The sequence below is a fragment of the Thermobia domestica genome, chromosome 10 (genome assembly GCF_964235325.1).
Source record: "Thermobia domestica chromosome 10, izTheDome1.hap1.1, whole genome shotgun sequence".
Taxonomy (NCBI): Eukaryota; Metazoa; Arthropoda; class Insecta; order Zygentoma; family Lepismatidae; genus Thermobia; species Thermobia domestica.
The window spans coordinates 32,168,693-32,192,190 of NC_137463.1; the positions used below are offsets into that span (position 1 = coordinate 32,168,693).

At 35.8% G+C, this 23,498-nt stretch overlaps 1 protein-coding gene across 1 annotated transcript in view; it reads left to right on the forward strand.

Annotated features, from left to right (window-relative positions):
• Positions 1-23,498, forward strand: part of LOC145662405 (methyl farnesoate epoxidase-like) — a 44,236-nt gene that overhangs the window by 8,776 nt on the left and 11,962 nt on the right. Inside the window, exons 3-6 of the mRNA XM_081727944.1 lie at positions 9,711-10,123; positions 12,002-12,113; positions 12,620-12,800; positions 16,721-16,838. Coding sequence (XP_081584070.1) covers positions 9,711-10,123; positions 12,002-12,113; positions 12,620-12,800; positions 16,721-16,838 — 824 coding nt within the window. The remainder of the gene's footprint in view (positions 1-9,710; positions 10,124-12,001; positions 12,114-12,619; positions 12,801-16,720; positions 16,839-23,498) is intronic.

The window sequence follows — 23,498 nt, forward strand, 5'->3', positions numbered from 1 at the left end:
TCACAACTATATCTGATACGCCAATTAAAAAATAGTATTTTAATATAAGTATTAAAGTCCACCTGTCACGAAGTTTGACGAGGGTAAGGCATCCGCGCCCACCCTTTTCTTCTGTTTTCATCCCGAGAGATATGAAGAGACCGTTTTCACAGCAGGTGTCAATGCGAATGTAAACATCCTGTCCTCACGTTCAATAGCCCAAGTTCGGCCACTTTCTCTCTCTCTTTTTTTTCTCTCTCTCTTCCGAGGAGGTGTTTCTACCCTGTAAGAAAATTATAGATATGTAGAGAAAATGGTGATCAATTATTTCTGATAGCCAGATGATAGACAAGCATTCTAAAATGCCTTCGAATTCCAAAAATGTATCGACCATAACTTTACCATCTGGTTATTTTCAGGAGGCAAAAGTTATATTATTATTATTATTATTATTATTATTATTATTATTATTATTATTATTATTATTATTATTATTATTATTATTATTATTATTATTATTATTATTTGGAGTTAGGGTGCAAAGCCACGAAGATACAAATGGCTCCATTGGCTAAACATATACATAGCTGCCCCCATTCAGAACATCCCTTTGTGCGTTAGAAAACATGCTATAACAATGCGCCCCTCGCAAAAATATAATTCAACTATTATTGACCTCAGTAGGGCTTACTAATAGCGTAAATGCTATAAATCAGGCATTTGCAAGTAGGAACAAGGATTGGCCGAATCACAGAAATCTTACTGTCGTCACGGGCTGTAAAAGGTAATATATGACATTTTCACAAGAAATAATTATCGGATAATTTAATAACTGACAATTTCGCGGGCTGTATAAAAGAAGTCGGCGTGTCATATCCGGTCCTGTAAGGACTATTATGAACGGAAGGTGGCAGTCAGTAGTGAAAGAATCAAGATAATTGAGGAACAAACACGTGATCAAAGCCTAACTGAGACTTGGTTTGAGGGAAAAAAATCCGAATTACTGCATCAAATGCAAAAAGGATTGCTTGCAGAAAACAAAACACTAGTTGTGCAAAGATAGTGAAGGACCTGGTGTATCCTAAGGAATATAACACTGTTGCGACAAATTGGGGGAAAGCACACGAGGCTATAGCACGAAGAAAATATGAGCAGGTTCTAGGAGTCTGTTATTCCTTGTGGTCTATTCATAGATAAACAAAACCTCTTCCTAGGGGCAAGTCCTGATGGTGTCGTTTATCCAGATGAAGGAGAACCATATCTCTTGGAAATAAAGTGCCCTTACAGTGCACGATTTTGCGAAAGTATCGCTGAAGCTTGCGAAAAAATAAAATCCTTCTGGCTACGCAAGAATGAAAATTTTTTTCTCCCAAAAAACCACACGTACTACTACCAAATTCAACAGCAAATGCTTTGTGCTGGAATGAAGAAGTGTGATCTTTTCGTGTTCATCCCTGTAGCAAGTGAGATACCTAGTAATCAGAATGAAAATTATGCCATTATAACAATAGAACGTAATGAAGACTTCCTCAATGACCTTGTGCCAAAACTGCGATGGTTTTACGTATATGAAATGTATACTACCAGAGCTCGCTGATTCTCGTGTGTTTCGTGGGCCTCCAATCAGGGAACCAAAGAGGCCATTCACGAAGGCAGATGACAATCCACAAAAAAGGTACAAAGAAAGTAATGATGTGAACCTCGGTGTCAGTAACAATAAAACTATTTAGTGGTCATAAATATAAAGCATATTGTAAGTATGTACTGGGCAGTGTAACGCATTCTTAAGCACAAGTTTATTTGTGAGAAACTGTCACTTTGTGTAAATATACAAATTCATATATCACTCAAATATGAGTAGTACATGGGAAGAACGATGAAAGCCACATTTTCAGTCAGGTTTGGCTATGTTCAGAAAATGTTTTTTCTGCACCAAAATATATAAAATGGATGGTGAATGCAGGTTGTAGTTCACTCATGGGTACATCCACGAGTGGATTACAACTTATTGTTACCACCCATGTTATATATCTTGGTGCAGGGGGAAAAAAATTCTAAACCTAACAACCAAACCTTACTAAAAATGTGATATTCGTCATTCTTCCCCTGTACTATTCATATGTAATTCATCACAGTAAACATTTGCAATAACCTATTGTTTACAAAATATTACTCGTATTCTAATGTAAATATTGTAAATAAGTGCATGGATGTCATTAGTGAATAGTCTCAGTAGCTTAATCTGAGTTGAGTTGATTTTGAGTTTAAAGTCCCGTTCAGCAGCGAGGCTATATGAGACGTGGACCTACTGATTAACGTGGAATCCGAACCACATGAGCTCCCGCCGGGAATCGAACCCGGGCCTCCCACGCCAAAGGCGCGTACGCTAATCGCTTAGACACGAAGGAGCTCACTAGCTTAATCTGAATACAGAAACTGCAAATCAATGGTTTCATATGCCTACAGAGGAACCTTCCATTGTAAAAGTAAAAAGGTAACGCATCATGGATAGTACCCCTCGGGTGATGTGGAAATCTATCCAGTTTTTTTCTGCATATATACATCTATATCTGCATATATATATATATATATATATATATATATATATATATATATATATATATATATATATATGTTTGTATGTGTGTGTCGTGGATGAATAGTTACGCTCATCCCTTATAATCATGGAGTCCTTTGTTTGATTCCCGATGAAGACACAAGTGGTTCGGATCCTACGTTAAACTGTAAGTCCCACCCATAGGACGTCATCATTCTGAAAGTATGTTCTTTTCTGCGTATCCTGCTTCTTGTTTCAACTCTTTAAGATAAATCGAGACTAACTGACAGTGCGTAGTCTTAGCTGGGTAAGCGCGGAAAACGAAAAAGTCAAAGAAAACAGGGCTTTGCTCCCTTGTCCCCATATAACAATGCACAGTATGGACACCGTTCCAAATGGGTCTTATAGGAGCTATCATGGCAACATTTTTGTATAAGACAATTGGTGTGTGTCGTCTGCATGGTTGTCTGAGGACAAAATAGGGCAAACATGTTTTTCAATAAATAAATAAATAAATAAAAGAAAACGTGCATTTTTCAATTCCCATATCCTCGTCCTAAGAAGGCGCTTAGCGCAACGAGCCTAAACTTTAAATGCTTTGAAAGTTTGTTCTTTTTTGCGTATCCTGCTTCTTGTTTCAACTCCCTAGGACAGTGATGATTTCAGGGATGATTCTGGGGGGAATTCTCCCAAGAGCTACGAAATTCACCCTCGGGTGCTTGAGATCTTCGCAGAAATTTCTGTGGAGCACGCAATTTTTAGTCGCTTTCCCCCCTGTGCGTGGTGCCTCCGGAGGAAATGATCTGAAATTAAAACTGCTATAGGATAATTGGAGATTGGCTTACAATGCTTAGTCTTAGCGAAGTAAGCACGAGAAACCAGAAATATCACAAAAAACAGGGCTTTTGCTCCGCTGTTCCCCCGTGAAAATGCACGGTTTACACACAATACAGGTTGGATCTAACAGGGCTATTTAGAGAACGTCTTATATAGCATTTGGTGTGCAGTGTTGTCTGCGGACAAGGAGGCAAAACCGTGTTTTTCATTAAAAAATGGAGTATTTTAAATTTTCCTCGCCCCCTCAGGAGACGCTTCTTCAATGAGACCGTATCCTGCCTCTTTCTCCCATTCTCTAGGCTCTAGGCCAATTAGGACTGACAGGCATTTGAATAAGTCCATTACTTGGTTGCCTAGTAATTAGCCATCATATTGGCTGCCATATTGGATTTAGACAAATGTTCTCTCATGTTACCATGTAAAATATGTCTTGTCGTGGTGAAAGCTACCAGAAAAAGTAGGTTTCGTTTAGTCCTGAGGAAGTACGCTACATCCTAGAGTAATGCGTGCATATACGCATTTGTAACTTTGTACAGTTAATCGTTAGACAACAGTGTTGCCAGGTTGTAAAGTTTCTAAGTGCAATAAACAATGCCATATTTAAATTCATCGGCCTCAGAAACCTATAGTTTGACACCAAAATTATCTTTCTAAGTGCCTTGGTTCACGATCTCTCTCTTTATATATATAGGCCTTATATATATATATATATATATATATATATATATATATATATAGAGAGAGAGAGAGAGAGAGAGAGAGAGAGAGAGAGATTTACGTAGGGCGGCGGCCATATTGGAAAATGACGGCTACCAGGAAATCACCTCAAATTTGAAATATATTCCCAAGACATTATTATAAAAAAACTTAGGGGACATTTTTTTACGGACACCTATATATGAGGGCCAGGACTTTACATTGTCGGAATCTTGTGGGGGGGCACCCCTCTGCCCCCTTCCCTTCGCCACTACTGTATGCTATAATATTTGTCCGGAAGGGAAAAAAATCCCAAAATAACAGCGTTTTCTGATATATACTGTTCTTCCCGCGCACTCTAGAATGCATCTTGATGAACTTCTAGGTTCCAGTGGTAACGGGGAAAAGAGGATACTTCATACCACATAGTCCAGTCTCTTAGTATGGAACCATTGAGGGAGACAAACTCTGTAAAGTTAACAGTATTTGGCAGCTGACAGGTAATCTCAGAAACTGATCGAGAACCTGTTTCATTCAGACATCCACCCCCTTCCCCCTCCATTTCACCACCCCCACCCTTTCCGCGGCCAAGCTTAGAGTGGGGCGTGACTTACCCTCGTCAATCTTTGACAGGTGGACTTTAATACTTATATTAAAATACTATTTTTAATTGGCGTATCAGATATGGTTGTGATTAAAACTATTAGAGTCGTTTCTTCTCAAGGAATAAAACAAAAAAAAAGTTGATCTTTCTACCATAATTGGTTCCAAAGTTAGACATATTATAATTTGTATAAAAAGAAACTAATTTATTTATTTTTTAATAATTTATTTCTGCTAAAGTAGCAGACAAATATACAATTTAAGTATTTCAACTTGTTAATAAACTTCTGTAGAATGCTGCAAATTTTTTCTTTCCCATTAGAGATACCTAGTTCCTTAGAAACTGAGGAAATTCGGTAGCCATGTTCTCCCCATAAGGTCCAATATAAAAATTTTTGTGCCGAGAAAAGGTAGATCATCCCGTTAACTACAAGCTTTATCAGATTATAACGCGTGAGAATCTCAGAAAAGAAGGGCCTCGTGATTATTTTAATGAGGGATCATCAAAATGTAATCGAACGAGGTTGTAACCCTTATCATGTAGATGTCAGAAGTACCACAGATCATGAACAATATACATATATTGTATATCACTGCACTCCAAACCACTGCATTATTCTTCAATTTAGGAAGACGAATAATCAGTGCGTTTCGTTCAAATCTTCGTAGTTTCAATTAACTACCGTGAAGAAGTACGACGATTTGTGAAACAACTGTAACACTTAATCTAGAACCAGATCTTCAGGTTTTGTTTTCTTGACTTGAAGTCGCCTGTTTTCACTACGCAGAGCCACTGTCGCATAAATAAAAATGACAGCTCTTCAAAATGCACGGAGGCACTGGTGTGGTATGCTGAGACAAAATTCATGAATTTAACGCAACGAGATTTCAGACAAGTGTACGGACAAGTTGCACTTGATGCTAAATCAAATTAAGCTGTGGTCAAGAGGTTTCTAAAAAGTAGGCAATGTCCTAAAGCAATCTGGTAGTATTCATCGTCGTGTGTCAGATGAAAATGTTAAAGAAATTCAAACAGAGTTTCAGAGTAGCCCGAGTAAATCCATCCGTCAGGTCCTTGGCAATCCAATTTGTATCCAAAAATACTGCATCGAATTCTACACAAGCGACTTTGGTTGTATCCATATAAAGTGCAGATTGTGAAACAATTGAAGCCAGATGACAAGTCGTATCGCAAAGATTTTTCTTACGGAAATGCTGCAGCGTATCGACATGAACACGTACCGGTACTTTCTTAACAGCATTCTGTTTTCAGACGAAGCAACATTTCACGTGTTGGAGAGTCTCAATCGGCATAACGTATGGATCTGGGGATCAGAAAACCCACGTGTACATAGAGAACATGTCCGCGATAGTCCAAATTGAATGTTTAGTGTGATCCAATGACGGATAGAATCATAGGTCCTTTTTTTTATGAAGATACAATAAGAGGCCCTGTTATTTGGACATGTTGCAGGAGTTCGTGTAACCTAAGTAGTTGCTGTACAACTGGATATAATCTTCCAACACTGTGTGATTGCCCCACACTTGGGACTGAATATTCGGAGATCGCTCAATTCGGCATTTCTTTATAGCTGGATTGGACGCAATGAACCGATATGGTAGCCGTCATGTTCGCCGAACCTCGCTTCCTTGGAGTTCTTACTCTGGTATTACGTCAAGGATGGTATGTTAGTGACTCCAGTAAATACAATTCCAGTGATACGAACGAACCAAAATCCGTGATACAATTACAACGGTAACAGGAAACATACTGGAGAGAACATGGCAAGAAGTTGAATACATACTAGTAGTGTTCATATTACCAATGGGACACATGTGGAGGTGTATTAGTATGTGGCAAATAACATTTATGAGTTTTTTCTTGAATTCTCTCAGATTTCATTGCTTCGTCATTCATACTTACATTTCTATGATTAATTGAAATTAGGGAAATTTTAATGCAATCCTGGTCAGTTCGGGTCACTGGATTAGATCGGGTTTGAGAAGCAATACCCACTCGTTCCATCACCCCTTACTCAGAGGTTTTGTAATTTATTTTATATTAAATAATACTGTATTATGAGTATTATTTTTAAATTGTTACCAATATTAATACACATTTGGTATTATTAAAACGTAAGAAATATATTATATTTCCGATATATTGGGTATCCGAATAAGACAGCAAGATTTAGTGTTTAATAAAAAGTATTTTCAGTTACTCAGAGAAGCCGATATGTGTAGTCGAGCGGTTTGAGGCGTTAGTGTAACTTCCGTAAGGCGAAACCCATCAGGGATTCGAGTCCCTCTAAAGAGCATGGGTATTTTTAATATATTAAACGTTTCTGTGTTCATGTCCCTGTAGAACTGGTAGTAAAGTAAAGGAAAGACATAATAAGGACAAGAAATAACTTTCTTTATGATGATAGTGTGCTCACCTCTGATACGAATATCAAAATGAACAAGGAAGTAAAATTTGGAAGAAATAAGGCATATTACCATGGCAGTAGAAAATAAGAATGGGAAGGTAGTTAGAAAAAGGAGTAAAATGTCAGAAAGATGGGAAGAATGTACTGAGGATTTGTATGAGAATGGGAGTAGAGCGCAAGCCCTAGATGCTGATGCAGAAAATGTATTACGCGGAGATGATAAAGAGTTTAATATACTTTGCGACAGCAGTTTGGAAAGGGTATATTGAAGATGAAGAATGTAAAGTCTACCAGAATAGATAATATGAGGCGAAAAGGAGAGGAAAGGATTGTTTAGACTCTGTAATGCAGTGGTGCCCCCCCCTCATGTCCATGACGCACCCCCCTCAATTGCCTATCCATAGGGGTTCTTCCATGAAAAAAATCTTTTCGATTAATTTTTACACCCTCTCAAACATATTTATATAGATTTTTAACCCCCCCAAATATTTCAATGACGCAGTTTGCGTCATAGCCCCCCTTGTGGGCACCCCTGCTGTAATGAAATGTACGAAACTGGACAATGAACGAAATATTTTCTAAAGACGATGATAATACCATTGACAAAAAATTCGAATTTAGAGAGATTTGTGGACTAAAACTATTAGTCTCATATCGCATGTGGCAAAAATTTATGTTCTGAATACTGCAAAGAAGGTTGTATGGATTAATAAATTAAAAAATTGAGGAGGAACAGTTGGTTTTAGGGCAGTAAAAACACAAAAAATGCAATTGGCTTATTTAGAGTAATATATGAAAGTTTTATACAGAAAGAAGGAGGAGTACGTTATGTTCATTGATCTAGAAAAGGTTTTTGACCTGGTGAACCAGACATTGTTAATGAGAATTCTAGAGAAGGTTGAGTTGGAATGGAAAGCTCGAAGACCCATAAGAATCTTACGTATATATCTGATTCAACAATAGGGATGGGCACGAGTCGAGCTAAAACTCGACTCGACTCGAAACTCGAAGCGAATTCAGTCGAGTTTCGAGTCGAGACAAAGGTAATATTGTCGAGTCGAGTTCCGAGTCGAGTCACTGTTTTAAGGTCGAGTTTCGAGTCGAGTCGAGTCGAGTCTTATAAATGACTCGCTCGTTTAGCTCGTTTTAACTCGTTTTGAAATCATTGCCTGATTAGACTGGAAAGCGAAAGCTATGAAAAATGTAAGCAGTAATGTGGAATATTTTTAATGTTGCTCACGAGATGGGACGCTGGTCGCATCTTGTCTCGTCTCGATTAACAAGATGGCAATGGAATTTTATAACGAGACAGATTCAAATGTCGTGAGCACCAATATAAGTATATAGTGTAGTTCTTACCACCAAGGCTGAGACCTGCACGGTCGAAGTTTTGAGCTCAAGCAGAAGCCCGGTTCAAGTGAGCGAACAGCTCGAGCTTCTCGGTAGAGATGAGGCACCAACTCGACTCAGGTAAGCCATCGGCTCGAACCAGCTCGGTTGAGGTGAGCCATCAGCTCGATTGTTTCGGCTCGAGCCGGCTCGGTTGGGTGAACTGTTGGCTCAGCTCAATAGTGAATGAGCTGTGAGCCGAGCCGTTCTTGCAGTTGACAATCCTAAACCTGGGCCGAACAGTTTTGAACATGTGTGGCCGGCCCCCTCTAACTTTTAACTATTTTTGTCTCGAGCCAGATACTTGCTCTTCCGGAACTCAAACCCAGTACCCCGTAAACGACTCCTAGACTCCTAGAATAAAAGATATGAAACAATTTAAGGAAGTGTTACGAAGAATTAGAATGAAAATAAACGTTACAAAAGCAAAAGCAATGGAGATTGAAACGAAGCAGTCGGTATTCAATATAGAAGTAGGAGACGAGAAAATAGAACGGGTGACTAGTATTCGGTACCTGGGTAGTATTATTAGTGAGGACATGAAGTGTGAACGCGAAATAAAAGCAAGGATAGGAATGGCGAAAGATGGCTATTGTGACTGTGAAGAAGATTGGAGAGAATTAGCTCGTTCGAACAGGAAACGAACGTGGAAATGTGGCAAACAGTAGAGAGTAAAGAATAATTTTAGATTTATCAATAATTAAAAAGAGAGAAAGGAACTTGTTGAGATATTGGCTGAGAAGGAATTGTATCATGGAAGATGTGATAGAAGACATGATGACAGGAAAAAGATGGAGGAGTGAAAGACTACAGTTGGTGGACGGTATTAAAACAGAAAATTCTGTATGAAGACGAATAGATTAGCTGAAGACTGCAGTGGATGGAAGTTTCTCAGTTTATGACAAATGACTTAGTAATAATACAAAATAATGATGACGATTTCAATTTTCTCGCTGTATAATTCTTCCTTCCGTTCCTTCTTTAATGTTCTCATCTTCTCATATATTTTCACATTTCATATTTTTTCAGTCCATTATTTAAATTTCCTAGTATCCTTTGTAAACCTTCTCATCAGTGCAATCTCATCTACAAATCTATTAAATGTACGTACTGAATAACTTTTCGCTTGCTTTTATGCCATTCTATTATGAGTAAAAATGTGTTTTATTTAACTGCTTGTGAGTTACTTAACATTAAATAAATTCGATTTTCTCCTACAGGAATAGTATTTACTGATGGACGTGCATGGCAGGAACAGCGGAGATTCTCTCTACGGCATCTGAAAGAATTTGGCTTCGGCAGGAGAAACATGGAGTCACTAATTCGAAACGAAACTGAAGCTCTCATCGATGGTCTGAAAAAGAAGGCATCCTGCTCTTTGGCCATCCCCATGCACGATGCTTTTGACATCACTGTTCTCAATAGTCTGTGGGCCATGACTGCAGGGACTCGTTTCACTCACGATGACCAACGTCTTGCGGAATTACTGGAGCTGCTCCATTTAGCATTTCGAATGATTGATATGTCAGGAGGCCTTCTGAACCAAATGCCATTTCTAAGGTATTTGGCACCTGAGAGATCAGGATATAACGAGCTGATGAGGATTCTCAATAGAATGTGGAATTTCCTTCAGGTAACCTGGTCTACATATAATCATGAAAGCTACCTAACATTATTTGTGTATGGCAGAATATTAGAATAAACGTGAAGAATATTTGGAATGCGTCTCCTTTAAAATATGTCTATTTCTAATACTGTAGTATTTACTAAATGTCTTTGGAGGAATATTTGAACGGACTATAAATATTCCTCTCGAACTCTCGGGTACCACCTACTAAACTCCACCAATTTACTTTGGCTATGCAACTGGGAGACCATGGATATAACAGCAAGAAATGCTATATCATTTGTACTAAAAGCAATTCTTTAAAAGCATTTTCAAATTTTCTTGAATCAAACAAGGATTTTAGTACTTTTGCTTAACAAAATCAATTTAGTTTTATATGAAATGAAATTATTCTAAACTTTCTTTAAAACTACAATACATATGGTTAATTATTTGATGGTACAAAAAAAAATTGTACTTACCCCTACATCCAGGGCTAAACATGGATTTAGAGCTCCTTCGTAGATAAATAGCTAATGTTCCTATTGGATTTGATTGTCAGAGAGGTGCTTGTCTCTAATAAAAGACCCTATTAGTTTTTTATGATTTATTTTAACCAGTAAGTACCAACTTATGTATTTTTGGTATTGTAGAGGGAAGTTAAACTCCAATTAACCAATATATTGATTAAGAAACTTTATTGCAACTCATCTTAGAAATGCGTTGAATCACCCAAGAAGAGATGTTCCAACATACACCCATAGCTTCTACTCCCAGACTTCAAGAAAATCTTTCCCTGATGACAAGAGACCAAACTACAATATTAGCTTCATGTGTATTCAAATTCCAGTATCATTAACTGGTCCTTAGATAGAAACAGGTCCGGTGCTTATTCAGAACTTTCGCCGAAATTCAAAAGCAAATATCTGACATAGCGCCATTCCACCAATATTGAACGCCATTTCCTTTCCTTAAATTTTTCCTTACTCAGTACTGAACATGTAATATCATATCCTGTCATAACAAATTCACGAGAAACTGTAAGCTACGTGACTCAATTCTTTGCAATTCAATTATACTTCCAATGTATTAAAATCGCATTTTACAATTGATTAATTATAAACTTATAAAATGTATATTACTTGTTTTAAAATTATGTGTAATTGCTCATTTACCAATCTGAAATACGTGGCGGACTCTTCTACAATACAGGAAAAACTATTAGTAATGTCGGATAAGGTAACTCAGCCCTTTTTAGTTTAAAAACATATAATTATTTATTAATGGTATTTTCTGTTTAGAAAACGTTAAAGGAATCTTATTGATATATGGTACGAAAATTGTTTGGGAATTTGTTTTAATTATTATTTATGATTGGACTTGAAGTTGTAATGGTAGATGTGGCAGTTTAGTACAGTTAAAATTGAAATAGTATAAAATACAATTAGACTTACCCTAATCTATTCACAAATCTTGGTATAAGTTCCGTTTGTCAAACATGTTCGAAACTTTCATTTACAGTTAATAATAATAATAATAATAATAATAATAATAATAATAATAATAATAATAATAATAATAATAATAATAATAATAATAATAATAATAATAAGTGAAATTACATGAAAGGGTATTTGTTAAGTTAATGTGTTTTATTGACATGGAGGATACAATCTTTGAAACAGGTATAACAAATGGTACAAAAAAGAAAAGTATTGGAGCCAATACTCTAAAAGATGTTTGAATGCTAAAACGAATTAAGACCTTCCGTATATGAACCAAATCGTTCAGCTATAGATTTCCCTATGAATTTTATCTCAATATTAATTATTCGCATCTTAAGGATATAAATATCATTAATTCTATTTTCATTCAGTGAACGAAGCGGTTTCTTTTCTTTTCCAGGAGACCATAAACAATCACAGGGAAACTTTATACGAAGATCAACCGCGAGACCTCATTGACGTCTTTCTTCTTGAAATTCAGAAAAACAAAGGAAAGAATTCCACTTTTACAGGTAAACTTTTATATATCTTTAAAATGGATATTTTTTAACAATAAAGCTCTTTGTTAAGTTCTCTAAACAGTTTTCAGTTTTATTGTTGTTTAATTAACACAGATAGAGAAGCAGAATAATTCTTAAAAAATAGGGTATTTTCTGTTTATATAATATAAGATGATACAGGATGTAATTAAGAAAGGAATGCGCTTCTAACATGTTTATTATGTAGAATGCTTTTTGTAGCAGGATTGAAATAATCTATATGTTATAGAATGGAATATACACAGTATTTTATAGTATACTAAAGTCAATTACCCGCTTTACTGGATTGAAATAAGAAAAAAAGAGTAATATGTTTCGTTAGTCAATCACTTTGTTCTATTACTACAGTGCTCTCGGTTGGGCGGTTCAAGAGTTCTTAAGTTACAAACATAGTCACTTTCATTATTTTTATTGATGTAAATTCGTCTTCAGTTTCATTTGCTTTTTCAACTTACGATCACTTCAATTTTCTTTTTCAGAGGAACAATTGTTGTCACTGTGTTTGGACTTATTCATGGCAGGAACAGAGACAACTAGTAACTCTCTAAGCTTTGCCATTCTCTATATGATTTTGTATCCAGAGATACAGAAGAAGGTCCAAGAAGAAATTGATGCAGTAGTTCCACGAGAACGACAACCAACATTGGCTGATAGAGTAAAGTAAGTATTGTAACATCTTTAAAGATCATTGAATAATGATTAATAAAATAGTGAATTTAAAGATCATTGAAACTAGAATGCAGAGTTTATTTATGTTTCATCCTTTTATTTTTCTGAGAACATCTTCAGGAAGGTTTCTGAAAATATCACCGAACTACGTCTTTTTCATAGCCTTCTGATTTATTCTTAATTTATAGTAAATCAAATTTCCACTCTGGATCACAAAAAGCCCAAGTAAAGCAGTAAGTACTGATTTTCCACAAAAAATATTGTTTGTTACGGAGACATCCGCAGAAATCATATTCAGTAATAGACAAGACAAAACAAAAACTATTACAATAAATTGATACTATTGAAAATAAAAATATCAGCCATTGTTTGCTGATTTCTTCAGGTATTAAGGTGGATCACCACCCGGAAGTCAGTACATATTTTAGCTCATTCCTTTAACTACTGCGCAACGAAACGTTACACATTATAAATATTTTACTATAAGATAAAGTTATGTTTCAGCTACAACACAAGACACTAATTCATTTGGTTGTGTCTTCTGATATCGTAAAAGGTAACAAATAAAAGAAAATATTTGATTCGTTTTACGATGAGCACACAGGATGGCACTTGCTGTTAGATCTTACTAAAAGTGCTCAATTTTATGAAATGTTTATTTGAATGTGTAAAGTACTTTAAAGTAACGATCATATTACGAAATAGATATACTGTTTGACCGGTTTTCGTGTTACGTTACACATTTTATTTAAATATTAATTTACACTTAAGGAAATAGATTTTGAGAAGAAACTTGCACAGAACGCCATAATGCGTTGTTGCTAAATTTGTACGTTTAATTCCTGGATTCTAGCGTTGTAGTTCGAGAAGCGGACTTAACTGTGAATTGCGGTAAGGTTCGAAAACTTATTTCACCAGTAAGTATCCAAGCAGAATTCCATCATTACTTCCTTTATTATCTGTCACCAGTAAACACTCGACACTATCTGGCAACGCCGCACTTTTCAAGCAGTGTTTAGCATAACACCGAGAACAGCTAGTGATCCACCTTAATATCCTCTGTTGAAAGTAAAAGAGACAAGATAATCTTAGAGGTTGTATATGTGAATTGAGTGCTAGTTTGTGTAGTTCCTGGCGTAAGCACACCTGAGCTAATACTTTCACTCCAGGTAATCCTTCTTAAGTTATATTTTATCTTAATGCTTCATAGGTTGCATGAATGTTCAATTAATATTTTCACGAATTTTCACAAAACTATATATATATAGAGTTTTGTGAAAATTCGTGAAAATATTAATTGAACATTCATGCAACCTATGAAGCATTAAGATAAAATATAACATAAGAAGGATTATATCTCCCAATCTTAAATTAAAACCCATTTACAATTTCAGACAATAATCCACTTGAGCAGACAGATGAATTGGAATACCTTCTGCATCCTTAAAAAGCACCATTACAGTGTAAACTTAGAGCTTACTCCTTGTCTTAAAATTTGATGCTTACAGCCTTTTGTGAACAAAAATAGAAGTATGCTTTTCTGTTAATTATGAAGAAATAAGAAGGATTCGAAAGAAAATTAATTCTGACATTTTGACAAATCTGCCTGAAGATGTCCTCTGAATAGTAAGAAGACGAAATATTGCAGCAGATTATAAATAAACTATGCAATCCGGGTAAATAACTATTTTATTATTCAACTACAGATGATGATCAGAAAAATGGAAACACCTGTAGTTGGCAACACGTCAGATGTATGGGTTGGCAGTGGTGTCGTGGCGCCCGCAGCGCCGGACCGCTAGTGGTAGTGTGTTAGGTCGGTCTCCATACTACGTCAGGCGCAGTGGAACACTAGTGTCTAGTGGCTGCAGTAGACGGAGGTAGTGTAAAATGGGAGACCTCTCACATTTTCAAAGAGGGCAAATTGTTGGTGCGCGGTTATGTGGAGTGAGTGTGACGGCAGTGGCTACTGTGTTAGGTGTGTCGCGTGGGACAGTGTTGAAGGTGATGACGGCCTACACAACACACGGGAAAACCACATCGGGGAAGCGGATCAGTCAGCGGAAGAAAATCATAAGTGACAGGTCACGCCGGGTATTAAAGCGCATTGCCACGCAGAACCGTCGTGCCACTGCGGAGCAAGTGACGGAGGAACTCAATCAGCACCTCCCTCACCCTGTTTCGACAATCACAGTCCGCCGCGAATTACATGACATGAACTTACGGCGTCGTGTTGCACGGGCCAAACCGCTCATCAGGGACCATAACGCTTTCGCACGCCGCAAATAGTGCCGCGACCATGCAACTTGGACCGTTGAGGACTGGAAACGTGTGATATGGTCGGATGAGTCATCCTTCACTCTATTCCCAAAAACGGGCCGTGTTTATGTATAGAGAACGCCCAAAGAAGCTTATGATCTGCAGTGTCTCTGTCCAACTGTGAAACATGGCGGTCGCTCGGTGATGCTGTGGGACGCCATATCATGGTTTTCATTAGGTCCTGTGGTCACACTTAGCGGACGAATCACTGCCAACGATTATGTCGCAATTTTAGGAGACCACTTGCATCCTATGGTCCGGATGTTGTTCCCGGACAATGACGCCATCTTCCAGGATGTTAATGCACCCATTCACACAGCTGGCGTTGTTGCAGCGTGATTTGAGGAACATCGGGATGAAGTTCAACACCTCCCCTGGCCCGCCCAATCCCCAGCTCTCAACACAATTGAACATCTGTGGTCCGTCTTGGAAACACGACTCCAGCGACGATTTCTATCTCCATCCTCTCTCACAGAACTGGCCGATGCCCTGCACGAGGAATGGTGTAAAATTCCACTTGCTACCGTTCACGATCTCTATGCCTCCATCCTACGTCGCATCACGGCTGTTCTGAAGGCGAAAGGTGGCCCGACACCATATTAATCTGGTAAGTTGCAATTTCGTTAAGGTGTTTCCATTTTTCTGATCAACATCTGTATATAAAAGTGTATAAATATGCGTAATTTAACTTATTCATTATTTTTTCACTATGTCTGGTGAAATAATCGTTTTCACTATTTCTGCCATTGTACAGCCAGACATAATATTGATAGCGATTATAAGGATTCATCGGGTTTTAAAATGAAGTAGCTGAAGATTGCGTTCGTGCTAATTACAAAACGAAAGAACAACTGAAATTTTTAATTTATCATATCCATAATACTCACTTGTGGTGATAGTTGGCACCACAAGTCTGGTTTCCAAAATGGCGTCTCCAAGATGACTTAACCTCCTAGATCCTCGAATCTGAAAGTTTGTGAATTTTTTTTGGGGGGGGAGGGTGAAAGACATAATATATATGCCTCTACTATCAACAACTTTGAGTGAGCTTCAGGATCGCGTTACAGATACATTTACGACCATTAGTAGATATCCTAGAGCGTGCGTGGGGCGAACTAGACTACTTTATAGATCGTGTCGTGTGACGAAAGGAAGCCACATCGAACATTTGTAACAGTATATCTAAAACGTGGACAATTTCTGCATATTTTCAAGTATTATTCGTTATTATTGTACTTTATATCTTTTGTTAATCCTGTCTTTTCAAACCCGATGAATCATTTATGATTACTTGAAAATCTCTAGTTTCGTCTTTTACTAGAAAATTTAGTAGCAATGATCTTTATTACTAGTATTTAGAATTCTAATAATTGAATATTTTCAAACAATCAAATCAAATAATTAATTAGCGAGCGTTAAACATTAGAGAATTTATCAATGTAATTTCCATAGCATATGTCTCTACAATGCATCCATATTGTAATATGGTATAATAATTAATAATAGTCAGGATCTATTGATGCTTTGAGATAAACTTAAGCTTCTAATAAATAATTTATTTTGTCTTAGTATATTTTATTTATCCGTGACAGGATGCCGTATGTGGACGCTGTTCTAATGGAAGTGCAAAGGCGAGCATCGATTGCTCCGGTTTCCGTTGCACATAGAACTCTAAAAACCACCAAACTTCTTGGATACAAAATTCCTCAGGTAATAAATTACGTAAATGCAGTGTAAATCGGTAAATGAGAGCTCTGAGCTCACTTATCTCTTCCACAATACACACAAAGTTTATTCAAATCTATAGCAATAATTTAACATTAATGTTATATGGATACTGTAATGAACATGTTTAACGTAGCGAATATTGTTTAACCTGTGAGGTTCTAGTGTCCTCAGTTTGAATTTTTTTTTAGTTTTAAACCCATATCTCGTACAAAATAGCATTCTGTTAACAGCTGTTATACTGAAATCCTTGTTTAATAACTCCAAAATACATAACTAAATCGAAATTCCTGTGTTGGATTGCAGTGCGCGTTAACTAAAGCTCTGAAAATGGTTGATTGATTTGAAACTTTAACGTCCTTTCTCAGCACTGACTCTACGTGATACATGGACCTACAAATTAGCGTGGGATCCTAACTAAATGAGTTCTCACCAGTAATTGAATCCTGGTCTCCCACAGGCCCATATGCTTACCATATAGTCATGAAGGACCTTTAAGCTTTGCAAATGAAAATGGATGTCAGGGCAAGAGGAAGAGTTTATCTTCTTCTTAAAGGAGATATGCCAGAATTAATTTTGTCTTTTTTCTGATGAAAAGGGATAAACCAAATATCTCGAAAACATAAATATTACTTTATTTTTAAAATATGCTTTTAAAACTTACCTCGAAGATCAAAACACTGAGACAGGTGAAGGTTATGAACCTAACTGTGCACTATACAATTTGATATTTTTACCGAATCTCTTTATTTGTATAAACCAGGTAGAATTAGCTATGTAGATTAGCCAGGTAACGTTAGAAATTGACATCGATAAGTCTTTTCTTCGGCTAATATACAGAATAGGCCTGTAACGAATAAATATGTATTTATAAATAAGAAGAAACCCAGATCCAGTATATATTTTTTTTATTATTAATGGCAAACCGTTACAAAAAATCTGGCTGGTTACAACTCTTGGAAGGTAGTACCTGACGAAGGTTATTAGTTCAATTTTTTAAAAATGTGATATAAGCAATGATGTGTTATAATCTCTGATATAGTTTTCATGCGTATCAAAGTTTCGTACTATAATCTACATTACTGCATTGAAATTACAACACCAACAAGGAATAAATCCAAACACCCGATTTAGTACAGCAAGGTATGTCATATGAACAATTATAATTTCAATGTGAATGTACACCCTATTGCAAAAAGAATGAGCGCATTCATTATGGCTATTTTAAGCTAAAAAAAAATTCTGTCTAATTTCGGGTGCCGTCGGAAACAGTAAACCAAAGACGAAAATTCGATCTCACAAACCAACCTTCGCAATCGAAAAAAAATGCGCGAATGTTTTTTTTCCTTCCTTTAAGTGTAATAAGACATTGAAATGAGTGTGGAAAAAAATAATATTCATTGAACTACACAATCATACAGTATTTCGAAGCTATGCATATATGTGAGCACATGCTGATTTTGTTACTTACGTTCTCATACTTAAAAAAACCTTTCCAATGAAAGACAGAGAATATAGTTGTTGTAGTATCCATTTTAAAATAAAAAAAGACAAAGAAGAAAAAGAATAGCATATGCTACGGATATGTCATTGTCTTGGAAAATCAGTTACATTTCTTCAGAAGGTGTTCCGCAGGATTGTTTGTTAGCTCAGCGGTAAACTGCGTGAAATATAATCATAAAATTATAAGTTCAATTTCCGTTTTGGTCAAACTTTTTGGTGTGTAATGCTATATTCCTTAATGCATGAATATTTATACAAAATAATTACATTAACACAATGAGCTCTGTATATATATTCATATGATCATTTTAGGACAAAAATAATTATATTTAAAATGTACCATCTGAAATGCGGTGGAAGTAGTACTGGCCCCACCCTATGTCACTTTTGATTATGCAATTCGGGACCTCATGGACCATAGTGAATGAATCAGAGATGCTTTGGCCCGGGATTGCGTCACCTATTGAAATTTTGCTTATGCTTATTCAGGGGCCATGCACGCTGGTGCGAATGAGTCAGAGATACCTTGACCTTGCTATGACGTCATTGAATTGGAAGTTTTGGATCAGATGTTATGATGATTCTTTAAAATTACTAAAAATTTGGTCTTGATGATTCATTACGTTATGAAATAATACAGGTTTACGAGTGCTTTTTATTTTTCGTTCCCTTTTATGGCATAAAATTTGGAGATTGTTATCCCTTTGATGAAATGGACTAACACTGGTGCAAATGAAATCCACCCACGGTTATGCCGTTTAAGCTAAAGGAGACGGTGACGATGAGAAATGAATGAAAGTGTGGGAGAAAATTGGAGTATCCCGAGCATAATGTTGCCCACCACAAAACTATTTTGGCGGGGTTTGAACCAGGGACCACATACAGCAGAGGTGAACGCTCTACCACTGAGCCACCGCACCCCTACTGGTATGAATGAATTAGAGGTATTTGGTTCAAGCTAATATGTTCGTTTGACGTCACTGAACTGGGATTTTTAGCTTGGAGGTTATGATGGCTTTTTCGTTCCCTTTTATGGGTATAAAATTACTAAAACAAGGTTTGATCTCTTTCTTGATGATCTATTACATTATGAATTAGTAGACCACAGTAATAGTTTAAATAGTATTAGTATTAATATGAAACTCGAAAACTTTGGAGTTCCTCCGTGGCTAACCGGTTAGCGTATGCGCCTTAACGTGGGAGACCAGGGTTCGATTCCCGGAAGGAGCTCATGCGGTCTGGATTTCACGTTATTTAGTAGGTTCTATCCTCACTGCTGAACGGGACGTTAAACTCAAAATCAACTTAACTCGAAAACTTTGGGAGGAATACTTGATTTTAGTTAAGGTTTAGTTTCATTCATGGAACTTATGGGACTCGAACCACGATATTCAATTGTCAAAAAGTGTGTCCAGGAAAGTATACATTTATTTGAGCCGCATAAAAGAGGGGGAGAAGCGATCCCGGACTTGGTTAACAATAATAATTTATATTGTATTCGTTTGTGGATTAAATAAAACTGTTGGAAAGATTTAAAAAGCTTCTTTCTGCATTGACTTATAATCATATGTTGAAAAGGAAACTTCAACTATATCGTGTTACATATGCTTAAGTATTCGTTGTCACAGTATCGTTGGCATTATTTGTTCGAACAAGTACGGTGTTTAATTGTCAAATAGTGTGTAATGGTTTACTTTGAAAAAATATATTCATTCTTTGAGAAGGAGAAAAGGGATGAGATGAGGTTATTTTGGACCTAGTTAGTACCTCTTGTTTTCGTCTGTGACGCCACATTTACTTTTTGCTTAAAACTGATTGGTTCATTGTAATAACGATTAATCATACTTCTGTAACGAGATAACATTGAGGAGTTATTTCTTATGACAAACAAGAACACTTATGTGTAATGGTTTACTTTGAAAGAATACATTCATTCCTAGAGAAGGTAAAAGAGGGAAGTGATGAGCTGAACCTAGTAACTACTTTTCGTTTCCGTTCGTGGATAAATAATAATGACGTCATAAGTATAGGTTTTTATAGGGCATGGGTACATGAACGAACATAAAATTTCATGATTGGTGGATTAATTTGGCAGAACCAAAGTCATTGTCTCCATAACTAATTTTAGTATTTGATCACCTAAAATTGCTAAAGATATAATTTGGTAAGGTTTCTAACCTCATGTATTTTCTTTATTATATTATAGGCATGCACTATCTAGATTTAGTTTCCGAAGGTCATGTGTTTGATTCTCGATGAGAGCTTATATGACTGATATTAACAAATTTTTGTGCTGTTTTGGATTTATACTCTACATAGACGTTGTGTGAGCTCTTCAAACTAGAGTTTACTGTCACTTTATTTACATATAATGAGGATATGCGTACCTTAATGCACTCATCTTAAGCTTTCTGATAAGAGAGAACCACGATACTTTAAGGTTACGTTCTTGGTCATGTTGTTAGTTCGTGTAATTTATATCTTAAATAACATTGATGGTTTAGTTAAAATCATCATCTCAAAATATTGTAGCCAAAAATTTTCAGTGGGTACAAATAGGGAATTGTTTCACGGTTAACCGTTAAACCTTATCCGGTTTTTAACTATTCGATTAACAAATAAACGGTTTTTAACTATTCGTGTGTTACATGTGCTTACGTATTCGTTGTCAGTATCATTGCCATTCTTTTGTTATTGCATACTGAACGTATACAGTATTTAATTGTCAATGGTTTACTTTGAAAGGATATATTTATTCTTTGAGAAGGATAAAAGGGATGGGATGATGTGATTTTGGACCTAGTTAGTACCTCTCGTTTCCGTTCGTGGATTAAATAAAAAGATGATTCTTTGCTTAAATCTGATTAGTTCATTGTTCGAGCGATTTTTAAAACGCTCCGCGTTTGTTGATCAGTAAGCGCTTCATTGATGGAAACAATGTTGCCAGATTTTGAAAATCTAAACTGCTCCGATTCTTTTTCGAAATGGTTCCGCTGAGTGCAAGAATTTTCAAAACTAAAAATTTTGAAAACAAAATATTCAAACAAAAATTCAAACAAACTTTTGAAAACAAAAAAATTTTCGAACTAAAATTTTCAAATAAAAAAAAATAAACAAGAAATGTCAAACAAAAATTTCAAACTAAAAGATTTCAAATAAAATTTTGAAGCAAATTTTGAAAATCTAAAACTTTTAAAACTAAAAAAAATAAAACCAAACTTTCTGGAACGTAATTTTTTAAACTTAAAATTTTCGAACTTAATATTTCAAACCGAATTTGAAAACTAAAAACTTTTCGAACCAAATTTTCAAACAAGTTTTTCGAACTCAGAAAGTTTCAAACAAATCTTGCAAATCAAAATTTCAAACTAAAAATTTTCGATCTAAAATTTTGAACTAAAAAAATTCGAACTCAAAGTTCAAACAAAATTTTCAAACTCAGAAAGTTTAAAATCAAAATTTGAAACTCGTTTCGAATTAAAAATATTTTCGAACTACAATTATCCAACTCAAACTTTTCGAAAATATTAAAAGAGATTGAAAGTGATCACCTAAACAGATTACATCGTAGATTGTGAATTGTTGCTAAAGTTGAAAGTGCAGTCAGTTTAACGACTTTTAGTTTTATGATTTGAATTTAAATTACCTTGGAGAAGTATTCAGGATTAAATTTGATATATGATGATGAACCGTTTGGCTAGTCATTGCTAGTCATTTATTTCGTAACGAAACATTGAAATGAAGTCTCAAGCTCATCTCATAAGACAAACTATCTAGTCAGCCCTAACTCACAAATCGTTTCGCTAGCCAAAGACCGTTGGTAAGCCGTAACTTTTAGTAATGTAACACAGTTTACGTTTTAAGATTTATATTGTCTTGAGAACGATTGAGTTCGTTTATGTAATGAACCCGTTGGTCAGCCATAGCCTGATTTCACATCGTAGCTCACGAAAGCAATCTTGTAGTTGTTTAGCCGTGACCATTTTTTTGGACATAGCCTGTATGATCACCAGGAATGAAATACTACTTAGTTTAGCGACCATTGAGACGTGAAATAAGGTGAAATATGAACCATCAAATGTTAAGACACCCTGCTTTAGAACAAACAAAAATCTGTTTCCTTACCTGGAGTCGAACTCCGGATTGATTTCGCAAAGGTGTAACACTTCATACAAGTTCAAGTGTTAAAGTGGCTAATATTTATTAAATCACGTCTTAATGGTCGCTAAACTAAGTAGTATTTCATTCCTGGTGATCATACAGGCTATGTCCAGAAAAAATGGTCACGGCTAAACAACTACAACAAGATTGCTTTCGTGAGCTACGATGTGAAATCAGGCAATGGCTGGACAACGGGTTCATTACATAAACGAACTCAATCGTTCTCAAGACAATATAAATCTTAAAACGTAAACTGTGTTACATTACTAAAAGTTACGGCTTACCAACGGTCTTTGGCTAGCGAAACGATTTGTGAGTTAGGGCTGACTAGATAGTTTGTCTTATGAGATGAGCTTGAGACTTCATTTCAATGTTCCGTTACGAAATAAATGACTAGCAATGACTAGCCAAACGGTTCATCATCATATATCAAATTCAATCCTGAATACTTCTCCAAGATAATTTAAATTCAAATCATAAAACTAAAAGTCGTTAAACTGACTGCACTTTCAACTTAGCAACAATTCACAATCTACGATGTAATCTGTTTACGTGATCACTTTCAAACTCTGTTAAGATTTTCGAAAAGTTTGAGTTGGATAATTGTAGTTCGAAAATATTTTTAATTCGAAACTTGTTTCAAATTTTGATTTTAAACTTTCTGAGTTCGAAAATTTTTAGTTTGAACTTTGAGTTCGAATTTTTTTAGTTCAAAATTTTAGATCGAAAACTTTTAGTTTGAAATTTTGATTTGCAAGATTTAAGTCTGAAACTTTCTGAGTTCGAAAAACTTGTTTGAAAATTTGGTTCGAAAAGTTTTTAGTTTTCAAATTCGGTTTGAAATATTAAGTTCGAAAATTTTAAGTTTAAAAAATTACGTTCCAGAAAGTTTGTTTTTTCTTTTTTTAGTTTTAAAAGTTTTAGATTTTCAAAATTTGCTTCAAAATTTTATTTGAAATCTTTTAGTCTGAAATTTTTGTT